Source organism: Nicotiana tomentosiformis, chromosome 7 (assembly GCF_000390325.3).
Source record: "Nicotiana tomentosiformis chromosome 7, ASM39032v3, whole genome shotgun sequence".
Classification (NCBI taxonomy): Eukaryota; Viridiplantae; Streptophyta; class Magnoliopsida; order Solanales; family Solanaceae; genus Nicotiana; species Nicotiana tomentosiformis.
In genome coordinates, this window is record NC_090818.1 from 44,433,570 (window position 1) to 44,448,091 (window position 14,522).

At 36.5% G+C, this 14,522-nt stretch overlaps 1 protein-coding gene across 1 annotated transcript; it reads left to right on the top strand.

Moving 5' to 3' along the window:
- The first annotated feature begins 13,078 nt into the window (after positions 1–13,078).
- On the top strand, positions 13,079–13,513 carry LOC104111310 (uncharacterized). The gene has a single exon (XM_009620985.1). It carries the CDS (start codon positions 13,079–13,081, stop codon positions 13,511–13,513), a length of 435 nt encoding a protein of 144 aa, XP_009619280.1.
- The last annotated feature ends 1,009 nt before the right edge of the window (positions 13,514–14,522 follow it).

Below are 14,522 nucleotides of genomic sequence, written 5' to 3' on the forward strand. Positions count from 1 at the left end.
CTACTATCCACTTGCACAAAATTATCCACTCGATGTTGCACTTGTGGACCCTTTATTCTTCTTTTGTTCATCATCATGTTCACTCCCTCCATGGCATTGACTTTCTTAGGATGTTGCACTTGTTGAAGTTGAGCCTTTACTAGTTCATTCATGGTGGTAGTCAATTCGGCAATGGCTTACCCATGGTCATGCAACTCTTTGTGAAGGTGGATCACATTGGGATCACCTTGCGGAACATTAGCCCGGGATTTTCATGCCAATGATGTTTTTGCCATTTTATCTGAAATCTCACACGCCTTTGCATAAGGCATAGTCATGAAGTTCCCACCGGCAAATTGATTCACTATGTTGGTTGTGTTGATCCCGCGATAGAAAGTTTGTTGAATCATGTTCTCCGTCATATCGTTATTGGAACATTCCTTAACCATTGTTCGATAGCGTTCCCATATCTCATGTAGTGGTTCTTTTGGCTCTTGCTTAAATGCCAAAATCTCATCCCGAAGTGTAGCCATGTGCCCCGGAGAGAATAACTAAGAAATAAACTTTTCTGCCAGCTTATCCCAAGTGTGAATGGAATGGTTTGGCAAACGTTCCAACCAATCTAAAGCTTTTCCCCATAGAGAGAAGGGAGAATGCCTTAGCCTCAATGCATCCTCTGAGACATTTGTTTGTTTTCTACCCCAACAAGTGTTCACAAACTCTTTCAAATGTTTGTATGCATTTTGACTTGGAGCACCGATGAAGAAACCTCGTTGCTCTAACAAAGTGAGCATCACATTGGTAATTTGAAAGTTACCCGCCCTAATACGGGGAGGGACTATTGCACTTGCATATCCTTCATTGGGTAACACCCGGTGTGGAGCCGCTCGTGGTAAAGGTGGGGTTGGAACGGGCACATTGTCATTAGGCACTCGGCCTCTTCTATTGGCTTGAGGTTCAAGAGGAAGCTCATCCACTTGGTCATCCTCAACATCCACATCTCCTAAAGCAATATTTTTGAGCTCATTGTTCGCCATGGTTGTACCTACGATTTAGTAGCACGGAAGAAAAAGAAGATACTCCAAAAACACATCCAAATATATAGCTATCACTATTTTTTAACTTCTCGGCAACAATGCCAAAAATTAATCGCGTCCAAATGCACACCTCAAAAGAGGTATGAAACGGTCGTTTGCAATTATATAAACCCAACTAAGAGTCGGGGTCGAATCCACATGGAGCTAAGATGGGTGTTAGGGGTATATATTTCAATGTACGTAATTGAACTATCTAGATTGCACTTCCACCAAAAGATTGGGTTTCTATTTCTAATTTTACTCCATTGATTGCAAAATAAAGAAAAAAGACTAGAGATAATTATTTTTGGGGTTTTTCCAAATTGATAAAAAGCCTAGGGTGTATTATAAAGACTTTAATCCTTGTTCTGTTGACTAGGGTGTATTATAACTATCAACTCTAAATTACCCACTCAATACCTCTCGGTCATAGAGTGATTTTGCCCAATTTGGTTATCTCAAGACCAAATGGGTATCACACAAAACAGTTGATAAAAGCTCAAGTCGAGTTATTACTATCTCTAGGTTGAACCCTTTAATTGGGTTAATCAATCTCTTAATTGACCCAATTCCTTGTTAGCTAAGTTATCCTAGACTAGGTCTCTCTTTCTCAAGAAGAGACTAGGTCAAATAGGCATGAACTATTGTTTTCAACTATTAATTCAACAATTTAGGCATGAACTAATCTAAATAATAAATACCCAATCATAAACAAGCACTAAATTAGATACCTGTGAGGTTTACATACTAGGGTTGGGTCACAATCCTAGTAAAAATCTAGCTACTCATACTTGGGTTTGAAGAAAATAGAGAAGAAAAACTAATTAAACTCATAATGAAAGCTTAAAATAATTAAATCTATTGTAAAATACACCAAAGAAAAGTAAACTTCCAAAAATGGCAAAGAAAAACGGCTACAATAATTGCTGATGTTAAAAAACTTGACCTAATTACTGAAACTCGTCTATTTATACAAGGCTAAAAATTTCGGACAAAAATACCTTTCGGGAGGTTCTGCGGCCGCACAATTCCATGTGCGGTTCGTAGATTTCTTCATCTAACAGGAGCAGGAGTTCTGCGGCCGTACAATTCTGGACTGCGGCCGCGAAGCAGCTTTTGTGCGGTCCGCAAATTTAGAACTGCGGCCAAAAGACAATCTTCTGCGGTCCGCAATGTTAGGGTTACGGCCGCACAAATATTGTGCGGTTCGCAATTCACTGAGGTCCTAGACTTGAAAATTTACATTCTCTTTGATCTTGAATCCTAGCGCAGCTTTTGCGGCCGCACAATTCATGTGCGGTCCGCAATTTGCACAATTGTCTTCAGATTTTTTCCTCTTTGGTTGCGGCCGCAGATGGAATTCTGCGGTCTGCTATTTCTTCTGCGGACCGCACATTTTATGCTTCTGTGCCCCTTTATTACCTTATGTTTAGACTGCTCCTTTTTGAGTCGGATTTCATCTCGGGAGCCCAACTTCCAGCATTCTTGCAATTTTGTACAATTTTATTAGTTCCGGGAGCACACTTCAATGCTTTTAGACTAAAACAAAAGTTAAAAGACGCTAATAAGTAGTCAAAATCTTCACTTATCAAAAACAAAGAAAATTAAAGGTTCTGCCTTTTAATTTGTGAAGGGAAAGCCTTAAATTCCCACTTGCTATAAAGCTTTCTTTTGTTTTCTATTTCGTGTTTAATTTATTAAGGTGGGGAAGTTGAAAGGTAGATATTTCGTTTTATTTTCTTCTTCTTCTTTTGTTTATTTTTATTTTTGTATAGAGGATAAAGACGAAACGAAAATCTAGTCTTCCTTGTATGTGATTCTAAGATGGATAAAATTATAATTATAATATTGTACCTGATTATTTAAATTAGATCTCTATTTTGATACAAAGAGAGAGTTTATTATGGACAATATAATGAGATTTGTTAAACTAATCATGCCTTTATACCTATAGACGTAGAAACAATTAAAATATTTTCTTTTAATTTGGCAAAATACGAAGGCACCATTCTTAATTTGACAACAATTTTTAGACACCTTAAATGAGGCTTATACCTTAGTTAGTTTGCTGACATTAAAATGGCAATCGTACTTACATAGCTTTGCAGCTTTTTCTTATAAGAATTTGCATAATGATGTTAATTATGTAAATCCAAATTTGAGGGTCGATTATGGTTCGTCTATGGTCTTTACCATTCAGATTCCAATTCTACAAAAGGAGTAAACGCACAAAAGACTTTTCAACTAAAAAAGAGTATCTTATAATGTCCAATATGTCAAGGATGGAGACTTGACAAGGACCTCAATTGCTTCTTCCACGTCTATTTCAACTTTAATCCAATTATTCAAGTACCTAACCATATATTTTAAAAATGGTCCCAATTCTCTTGTCCAACTACTATGCTATTCAAGCTCATTTTTCACCATTCACATGGTTAGCCTAGTAAATGAAATTGTATCAAATGCTGTTGACAAATGTTTTTTTTTTCTTTCGTTTAGAATTGACAACAAAACTAGCCTATGCTTGAACTCAATGGTACAATTAATCACCACCGATCGAAAATGCTATCTTTACTGTAGGTATATACGGGTTTAGACAAAAATGTACCTGTCGAGTTAGATAGAGATTGCATTGAAACAACACAGTTGTTCTCTGTCACAAGCATTTAAGCATATTCTGAAAGTAAACGACTAATTTTAAATCTAACTACAAGCGAGACAACTCGTTGAATCATTGCAGAGCTTGTTTGAAGTTTTGAAAATTGAAATGATGCTCGCCACTCCACAATGATGCTTGTGGAGTGGAGATGGATAATACTTACTAGATTTAGCATCATTTCAATTTTCGATTATTCTACTTATGTACAAAAATTGAGCCACAGAGACCCAAAACATTGAGGCTGAATTTGTTTTCACCTCAATTTAGTTGCTAATCATCCTAAGTGTATTGGTAGAAAAATAGACTCGTCACGTGGACTAATGAATAATGATATGCTGACAGGTGGGATAGAAGTCAAAGTGATAAAGAAGAATGAAGGTTAGGAAAAGCATGGAAAAAACACCCACGGAATTGCTTACAAAGATACCGCACCTGACAACTGGAAAAGAAGAGATAGACGCGAGATGGATAATTAAAGACTACGATGAAGGAATGTTCATTAATAGCCATGAATATGAAAAGAAATCGACATAATCCCGATTGTGCGCGATTGGCTATTATTATCATATCCGTTATAAATTACCTATGTAACGGGTAATTAATATAATAAATATTAGTAAGGGACGAGAATTAAGTAGGGAAAAACAGTTACATATTACACTCTTATATAAACCCCAATTATCATATCTTGTATGCTCATCAAGTAAGATAACTTGAAGCAATTTATCACGTAACAAATTAGTGAAGCTTTGCGTGCTTTTGCAAGTGGTTTACAGAGTGTTGTTCAGGTGACAATACCACTAGTTAACACAACTGTGGAAAACTCTCATTCAGGACTTGAAAACTCAGGTAGTGGGGAAATATCAAATAATTATGGAGCTGGAGGGTCAAGTGAGCCAAATAATTCTAATTTATAAAATCTAGTTCTGACCTTACAGAAAAAACTAAAGGAACAAAACGAGCGGATAGAACAAATATTGAAAGTACCGCTCGTGATTAAAGGAGTGGATATTGACAAGTATTCACAACAAGCATGAAAGGTAAGTGCAACGCCTTGACCAGTACCGAAAAAGTTCAAGATGCCCGATATTCCCAAGTATGATAGGACTACTGACCCACAAGATCACGTCACTGCATTTACTATAGGAGTCAAGAGCAACGATTTAACCAAGCAGAAAATCGAATCAATGTTAGTGAAAGAATTTGGTAAAACCATTACGAAAGGGGCATTAACATGGTATTCTCTCTTACCTGAAAATTCAATTAACTCTTTTGCTGAGCTTGAAGATTCATTCATTAAAGCACATTCAGGAGCTCAAAAAGTAGAAATAAGAATGAAAGATATCTTCAAGGTAAAGCAAGAGAGTACAGAATTGCTCAGAGAATTCGTGGATCGATTCATGTGAGAAAGAATGATGTTACCTCGTGTAATTGATAATTGGGCAGCAATGACATTTGCAAGAAACTTGAATGAAAGAAGTTTAGAAGCTACGAGAAGATTAAAGAAAATCTTACTGGAATTTCCTGCAACTACTTGGAATGATGTTTATAATAGGTACATCACAAAGTTATGAATAGAAGAAGATACGCTGTCCCAACCGAAGGTGGATGATAGATTCAGACCTAGTCGCTCAGAATCAGAAAGAAGATCTGGAAAAAATAGGTACGAATCTTACATGGGACCTGCAGGATGATATCTTAGGTCAAAACCAGAAGAGGCAAGGTTTGATCATAGATCAAGGCAGAAGGAGGCAAGTTCTTCTTCTTGATTTGGAAAGTAACGGGACATAACAAGGAGCAACGATCAAAAATCCCGATCAAAAATAGGAGATTTTAATTTCAACATCCGTACTTCCGAGTTAGTAGATGTGTTAAGAGGTATGGGTGATAAGGTACGATGGCCTAAAGAGATAAGTTCAGATCCCAGCAAAAGAAGTCAAAAATTCTGGTGTGAATTCCATAATGATCATGGTCACAGAACATTAGATTGCAGGCTCCTATAAGAAGAAGTTAATTATTTACTGAAAAAAGGTTATCTCACTAATCTATTTTAGTGAGAAAGGAAAGCAGTCTTATATGAAAAAACATGCAAGAACCACCAAAGCCCCCATCGCCAAAAAAGGATGGTGAATGTAATAACCGGGGGTGAGGAGGTTAATGGTGTTACATACACGGCAGCAAAAAGAACAACCAAGATCTTAGTGACCCACGGAAAGAGGATTCAATAAGTCTTGGAAGGAAACAACATAACATTTAACGATGATGATGTAGATGCCTTGCTCATCCCTTATAATGATGCGCTGGTAATATCTTTACTTGTTCATGATACTAATATCAAACGACTTTTAATTGATCCAGGTAGCTCTGTAAATATCATATTATTAAGAGTGGTCAATGAGATGCAAGCGACTGATCGTGTGATCCCCAAGGCTCGATCTTTATCTGGGTTCAATAATTTAAATGTTAGAACAAAGGGATAAATTATGTTATCAACATTTGTCGAGGGTGTCATGAAAGACACCAAATTCCAAGTGGTAGATGAAGACGTGACTTACAACATAATTTTAGGAAAGTCGTGGATCCATAACATGGATGCGGTGCCATTAACATTACATCAGGTTATCAAATTTTCATCACAATGAGAAATTCGTCAGATCAACAGGCGGCACGAGAAACCAACACAGTTGCTGTGGCAAGCAGAACATCCAAAGACAAAGATGAAAAATAGCAATTACAGTGTCCATCTGAGGAAAATTTATTTTTTACCTCAACTGAGAGTGCAAGGAATGAAGTAGATATAGATACGAGGCCCGATGTAATCCAAGAATCGGAGGAGAACAAGATTATTAAAACAACTACGGAAGAACTCAAAGCTGTGGTATTATTCGTTCAGTGGCCCGATAGTAAAGTCTATGTTGGGACAAACCTAAGCCAAGAATTGAAAGGTAAGTTAATTGAATTTTTATGCACTAATACTGATTGTTTTGCCTGGTTACACTCAGATATGGTAGGTATCCACCGGAGGTAATGAATCATAAGTTAAATGAATATTCATTACACCCCCGATGAAGTAAAAGAAACGAAATCAAGGAGCATTCAAAAATCGGGTAACTCAAGATGAGGTGCAAAAACTTCTGAAAATTGGTTCAATTCGAGAGGTCAAGTACCCAGACTTGTAGATAATACTGTTGTAGTGCAAAAAAAAAAAAATGGCGAGTATGTATAGATTATACTGATCTAAATAAAGCATGCCCCAAAGATTCATTCCCTTTACTGCAATATTGATCAACTAATTGATTCTACCGCTGGTCATGAACTTTTAAGTTTTTTAGATTCTTATTCTGGATATAATCAAATAAAAATTGATGCCCTAGATGAGAAAAAAACTTCTTTTATTACAGACAGAGGGATTTATTGCTACATAGTCATGCCTTTTGGTTTGAAGAATACTGGAGCTACGTACTAAAGGTTGATGACCAAGATGTTCCAAGAATATATGGGGGAAATCATGGAAGTCTATATCGATGACATGCTAGTAAAATTGGCACAAACAGAAGATTATTTCGGGGAGGGGTTGGGGGGATCGAAGTAAATCCGACTCAGATTAAAGAGATCGAAGATACAAGATGTCCTCACTAGTAAAAAGGAAGTACAAAGATTAACATAGAGAGTAGCAGCTCTGGTGATATGATCATGGATAGTTCGGGCAAAACAAAGAACATTGAGAATGACCCCAAATTATATAGTGGACCGCTGACCCGCTCCAAGTCCAAGAACATCCAAGGGATGCATGCTAAGGAGCTGCATGATCTTCAACAAGTGACTAGAAGATGTTTGGAGAATCACTTTGAGGAATCATGCAAAGAATACCATATTTAAAGTCTTGAGAATATAAGAATTAAGACCCCAAGATAAACCATGTGACACGATTTCACCAACCATTGGTTTCGGTTCAAGAGGAGTATGAAGGGCTGAAGTAAACAAGCTTCTGGAATTCGACATGGTGCAATTGTGTGTTACAGTTGGGGTTACGGTTGAGGTTATAGTTTGGCCTGGCGAGTCATTTTTGGAAAATTAAATTTGAAACTTTTCCTATTTCACCCATTAGGTATTTATAATAACCTAGGGTTATTCCATTAGCAACTTAGCATATTTTGACATAAGAAAGCTCTTAAGAGAGATTTGGAACCTCTTGGTTCGAGTTCGACTTTGAATTACATGTTTTCAAGACTTGGGTTCTTGCGGGTAATCTCCTTCTCCTTTCTTTATATCTAGGGTTTCTAATTTGCCGTTCTTGGGAGGCGATCAAATAGTATGTCGATTGTTTATTGAGACGTTCACTTAGGGTCTAAATTTTCTTCTATACTTCATTATTCAGACTACTTTGATTATCTTAATCAAACCTATCATTAGTTTTTCTTTAATTATGGTTATTTTTATATTTTGCTATTTTGTTTATCTCGGATCGTATCAATTGGTAACGGAGCGAAGGCTCGGGTATTGTTCTAACAAACCCACGTTCTCCAATCTTGAAATCAAGATCTGAATTAGCAAAAAAAAAAAATGAAAAAAGGCAAAAAATAAGTATAGTTCTTATTTTCGACTAAACCCTAGTCGAGTTGCTGGAAAAATAAATAATTGTTCTTGAATTTAAAAAAAAAAAACCAAAAAAGAAGTTATTGAAATGTTCTTGTTGATTATTGGGGAAGATTACTTTGGGTAAGAAAGATTCACTGAGGATACTTGTTAAGGAAGAACTAGTGCAAGTTAGCATTATATCGTTCTTAATATTTTAAGCTGACTATTTCTTTCGTGCCAATTCGTTCGGGCTTTTCTTGTTATTTTTGTAGAAATTTTTTGGCTCCCGTCCTTAGTTTTTAAAAGTATGTTCTTGATTACATAAACTCCACTCTTAAATTACTTTCAAGAAAACTCATTCTTGGATAGGTGATTTGTGAGTTGAGCTCTAACTTTGAGAATTTTTAAGGAGTGAGATAGAGATTATACACGAGTGAAAAGTAAAAACTCATAAATGTGAGATAAAACACAAGAGATTGAATGGGCTTGTTTAAATCAAACTACAAGAGGTGTGTTGTTATGGGATCCTCTTATTACTAATCAATTATTTCTCCTATAAGCATGTCTTCTGAAGATTCAAAGGCTTAGGGGTGAAAGAATGGTTGAATATAGTGATGACGATTGTTGGGATTCCTATGATGAAGATGATGGAGGAAGCAATTCATGTAATTCTTATGTGAAGTACGACGTGTGTATTCCTTGTCATGATTCGGGTGAAAACTCAAGTGATGACGAAACATGGTATGTTCCTTATCATGATTTATATGATTATGATTCATACAAGTATGTTACTAACAAGTATGATAACCATCATGCTAGTCATGGAAAATATGGAGTTGAATCAAGGAACATGAAAGAAAAATATGGAAAAATAATTTACAAGGGTAGTGAGGTAAGTTTGATCCTTAGAAATTATAAGATATCGATACCATTCTTTGAAGGAATTCATGGTCCAAATGCCTACCTTAATTAGGAAAGCAAGGTGAATGATGTCTTTGCAGCCTATCCATGTTTGAAAAGTAAAAGATTGGAGCTGGCTACTCAAGCACTTCATGGGAATACTTTTTTAAAATACCTTTAAAGGCACCTCCTGTCCATCCATTGAGACTTGAGATACAATTAAGTTTCATTTGAGAAGCAAGTTTGCACCTTTGAGTTTAAAAGATATGGGGCACAAGAAGAATGAGACTTCTAGGAAGGGAAAATCTATTTCTTTTGATTACCCAAGAACATCAAAGCATGGAAGCCTTCCAAAAGGATATCTTCTAACGAAAGATTCTTCTTCATGTTTAACTCCATCTGCAACAAACAAAAGTGAGCAAGCGAGACAAAAGAAAGAGTGGAGTAAATGAGCGACAATTCACAATTTAATAGAGGCAAAATAAGAGGTTGAGAGGAGTAATGTGAGAGAGATGTCAAAGAGAAAAATTCGAGTGAAAGTGGAGAAAAAAGTATTGCAAAAGAAAGTTTGAGTGAAAATACTTCTTGTCTTCATTCTGACTTGTTAACACCTTCTTTGTTTAGTGTGTATTTCTCTAATGTTCAAGACTTAAAGGATACCTTTGGCAAATTAGAGAAAACCATGTAAGATGCCACTATTTCAAGTGGTCAGGGAAAGCCAGAGGATACAACATTAAAGCATAATGATCCATTATTAAGCGTAAGAAATAAAGGTAATGAAGAACTTCTGGGAATAACTCGAGGTATAATGACTAATCATAACTCCTTTTCTTTGAGAGAATTTGATTCTCGTATAAGTTTTTGTGTTATGTGTGATTCTTGTGAGCCTAGTAAATCTTTACTTGTTGTTGCAAATCATAAAGTTTGTTATGATGATTCACTAGTTGAGCTCAATAGTCGGGATAACAATCACTCCTATGAGTCTGAACCCGATGGTCTTATGTAGGGTGGCCTTGTAAATAATCTATTTGAAAAAGGAGGAAAAATTGAATGTGTACCTTATTCTGAGGGGATTGATGCCTTAAGTGGAGATATCACTCAAAGTACTAATAGCCATAACTTTGTTGATATTTATTTCAACTTCATAGTAACGATTGTGTTATTGAAAGAACTTCCTTAATGAGTGAGTTTAAACTTGTTGATTCTTCTTATCATGATAATAATATGCTGCAATGTGATGAGGTCATGGAACAAGAAAAATTGAATGAGAAACACAAAGAGAGCTCGGAGGAGCATGAATATCGTTCATGTATTAATCCATTAACTATTTCTTGTTTTAGTATTATTTCTCCTTTTATACAGAAATTTAAAAAAGATTATGAGGAAAAGGACAACGATAAGAATGCGAGTGGTCAAGTTTTGGTGTATTATTCTAAGCCCTTATGAAATGAGAAAATAAAGAAAAAGGTTACCAATAAGGAAAATGAGGCCCATGGAGATTTTGGTTACTTAGATACCATGGGGATTGAGTTGAAAGAAGAATATAGTGGCTCAAGTTTAGAGGAGAATGTCAAGACTGAAGACTACAAATATGAAAAGGGAAGTAAACCATTTGATATTACTTCTAGTGTTTATATCTTTACCTGTTTAGTTTCTAATTTTGATGATTCATTCTCTTTAGTTTACGCCAAGAGATCTATATTGAAACTAGAGTTAGATCCTTTTGAGGATTGACATGATATTTATTTAGGACCAAGAGATTCTATCATTAGGAAAAGGGATTTGTGTAATTATCTCTTTAATGCATTAGATTCATGTAGTATACGTCATATGAATAATGCATCTAGGAGATATTTTAATCCTATGTATCTGGGTTGGCTTATATTTTATAGGGAAGATGATTTTCATAAGCTTTCTAGGGTAGTATTTATACTTTGTAGGTGTTACTGGGTCAAGTGGATGCATGGACACTATCTTATATTGCTTATACCAAATAAGTGTTGTTTATCATGTAAGTTCTACATCTTATCGTGGTTCTTCTGTGTCGTAGAGGGGGAGAATGATATGATCGTGGATAGTACGGAAAAACGGAGAATATTGAGAATGGCCCCAAATTATTTAGTGGACCGTTGACCCGCTCCAAGTCCAAGAACGTCCAAGGGATGCACGCTAAGGAGCTGCATGATCTTCAACAAGTGACTAGATGATGTTTGAAGAATCACTTTGAGGATTCATGTAAATAAATACATATTTGGAGTCTTGAGAATCGAAGAATCAAGACCCCAAGATAAATCGCGTGACACGGTTTCATCAACCGTTGGCTACAGTTCAAGAGGGCCCTGAAGAGCTGAAGAAAATAAGCTTATGAAATTCGACATGGTTCAGCTATGTGTTGTGGTTTCGGTTACGGTTGAGGTTGCGGTTTAGCCTGGAGAGTTTTTTTTAGAAAATTAACTTTGAAACTTTTTCTATTTTATCCATTGAGTATTTATAATAGCCTAAGGTTATTTCATTAGCAACTTAGCATATTTTGACATAAGAAAACTCTTGAGAGAGATTTGGAACCTCTTGGTTCGAGTTCGACTTTGGATTACCTGTTTTCAAGACTTGAGTTCTTGAGTGTAATATTCTTCTCCCTTCTTTATATCTAGTGTTTCTAATTTGTCGTTCTTGGCAGGCGATCAGATAGTATTTCGATTGTTGCTTGAGACGTTCACTTAGGGTCTAGATTTTCTTCTATATTTCATTGTTTAGACTACTTTGATTATCTTAATTAACCCTATCATTAGTTTTGCTTTAATTATTATTATTTTTATATTTTGCTATTTTGTTTATCTAGGATCGTATCATCTAGGGAGATTCATATCTAGATCCTCAGAGAAGTGTTTTAAATTCTTCTCGTTATTGAAAAACAAAATCAATTTGAATGGACTGATGATTGTCTACAAACTTTGACAAATTTGAAAGTATATATATTAAAACTGTTTCTGTTGTCAAATCCAAGGGATGGAGAGAGATTATTCATCTACTTAGCGACTCACAACTTGTGGTAAATCAAATGCAAGAAAATTACGTGGCTAGAGAAACATAAATGTAATAATATTTGGAAAAATTGCGAGAATTATTGCATATGTTCCGAGTATGGAAAGTTATTCAAATACTAAGAGAGGAGAATACATAGGCTGATGCATTTGCAAATCTGGGATCAGTAGCTAATGTGTCAAATACGAAAAATGCAATCGTGGTGCTCCTATTTCACTCAGCGCTCGATCAAACCAAGAATGAGGTAAATTTTATTAATTTAATATGGGATTAGAGAAATGAATTTGTGAATTATCTGCAGTATGGAATATTACCCGAGAATAAAAATCTATCCCAATTGTTGCGAAGAAAAGCAGCTCAATATTGCTTAGTAGAAGGCAATTTGTATCGAAAGATGTTTGGTGGACCTTTAGCTCGGTGTCTTGTACCCTCACAAACTGAATACGTGATGCAAGAGATACATGAAGGACATTGTGAAAATTATGGTGGTGGAAGGTACTAGTGAAAACGATAATAAGAGCAGGATATTATTAGCCAACGATGGAATACGAGGCGGAAAACTTCGTAAAAAGTGCGATAAATACCAACGGTACACAAATAATATGCGTCAACCACTAAGTTGCTTCATTCAATTATTGCACCGTGGCCGTTTATGAAGTAAGGAATGGATATCGTAGGTCCTGTGCCACAAGCACTAGGAAAAGTACGATTTTTATTAATTTTAATTGATAATATTTTATAAGTGGGTGGAGGTAGGTGCCTTCAAACAGGTACGATAAAAGGAACTTATCGACTTCATTTGGAGAAACACAATATGCATATTTGTGATAATGGGTCACAATTCATGGAGGCAAAGATCACGGACTTTTTCAAAGGATTGAAAATTAAACAGATTACTTCAGCACCATATCATCCCGTAGCTAATGGACAAGTAGAGCCGACAAATAAAATTATTATCAACAATATAAAGAAACATTTGGAAGAATCAAAAGGCAGGTGTCCTGAAGTGCTACCTGGGGTATTATGGACCTACAGGACAACGACAAAAATAAGTACGGGAGAAACTCCATTCTCACTTGTTTATGGTACTGAGGCACTAATTCCAGTGAAAATAGGAGAACCAAGATTTAGGTTTGAACGTACAAATAAAGTATCCAATGAGGAAGAACTTCGTACAAATTTGGATTGGACAGAAGAACGAAGGGAAGCAACTTTGATAAGGATGATAGCGCAAAAGCAAAGGATTGAGCGATATTACAACAAATGGGCAAAACATTGATGGTAGGCTAGGAACTCACGTTTTTAGTTATATTTCGCACTCTAATTATTGTAATTTAATCGTGTTTGAGTCTAATTGCTAGTACTTTATGCTTATTATGTGTGTTATGTCATGGGCGACTTTCCAGCCATGCCCCATGACCCCTTGGATGCGCCCCATGGCGTCCTAGCAAGCCTCTCAATGCCTAGCGCCATGGACGACCCCGTAGTCTTGGCTGCACCAAGTGAAAAACGTGCATGTGCCTCTGTCACCCCACCGATAGCCCTCGCCAGCGCCTAGCCGCAGGCAGATGTCAACAGTGCCGCGCGCGCAGACTGTGATGCCAAAGACAAGCTTGCTGGAAACGGACTTGTTTCTACCTTGTAGAAAACTAAGTCCTTTTCATTGTAAATATAGAGTAGTTTTATTTCATGTACTTCCATTATGTTCCTCTAGCTTAGTTAGGTCAAGTCTTGTAACTTTGGATTATAGTTTAAGCACTATTAGGGGGGATCAAGCAATCAATCTTTCTAGCAAGCAAACAATTCTCTGTACTAGTGTCTCTCCCCCTCGACACCGTGTTGCTTTTCTGTAATAGCTTTCATTAATGCAATCAAGCTTTCTTTAATTCTCAATTCTCATTTCTGTTCTCTCAATTACTCTTGACATTGGTTTTTCTGTATAACACTGACAATCTCGTCTAGGGTATGGAGGGGACCTCAGTTGGCGGATAGTAACTGCACTGACATCAGTTGCTTAGCTTTACGTCGCCCTTCAAGGAATCTCAGGAAGTGTCGCATAACAGTTGGTATCAGAGCCTAGGCTATATCGGACAAGGGAACACATTGCCATTACCACCATTTCTGACCATGGTGAATCATGGGGATCGCATCGCGGCCCTTGAAGAAACTGTTGACATATTACGGCCCATCGTGGATGTGCCTGAACTAAAAACTAGCCTAGTGCAAAGGTTGGATGACCTGGACCGAAGAATGCTCCAGGTTAAAGTTGACATAGAAAACATCAGTCG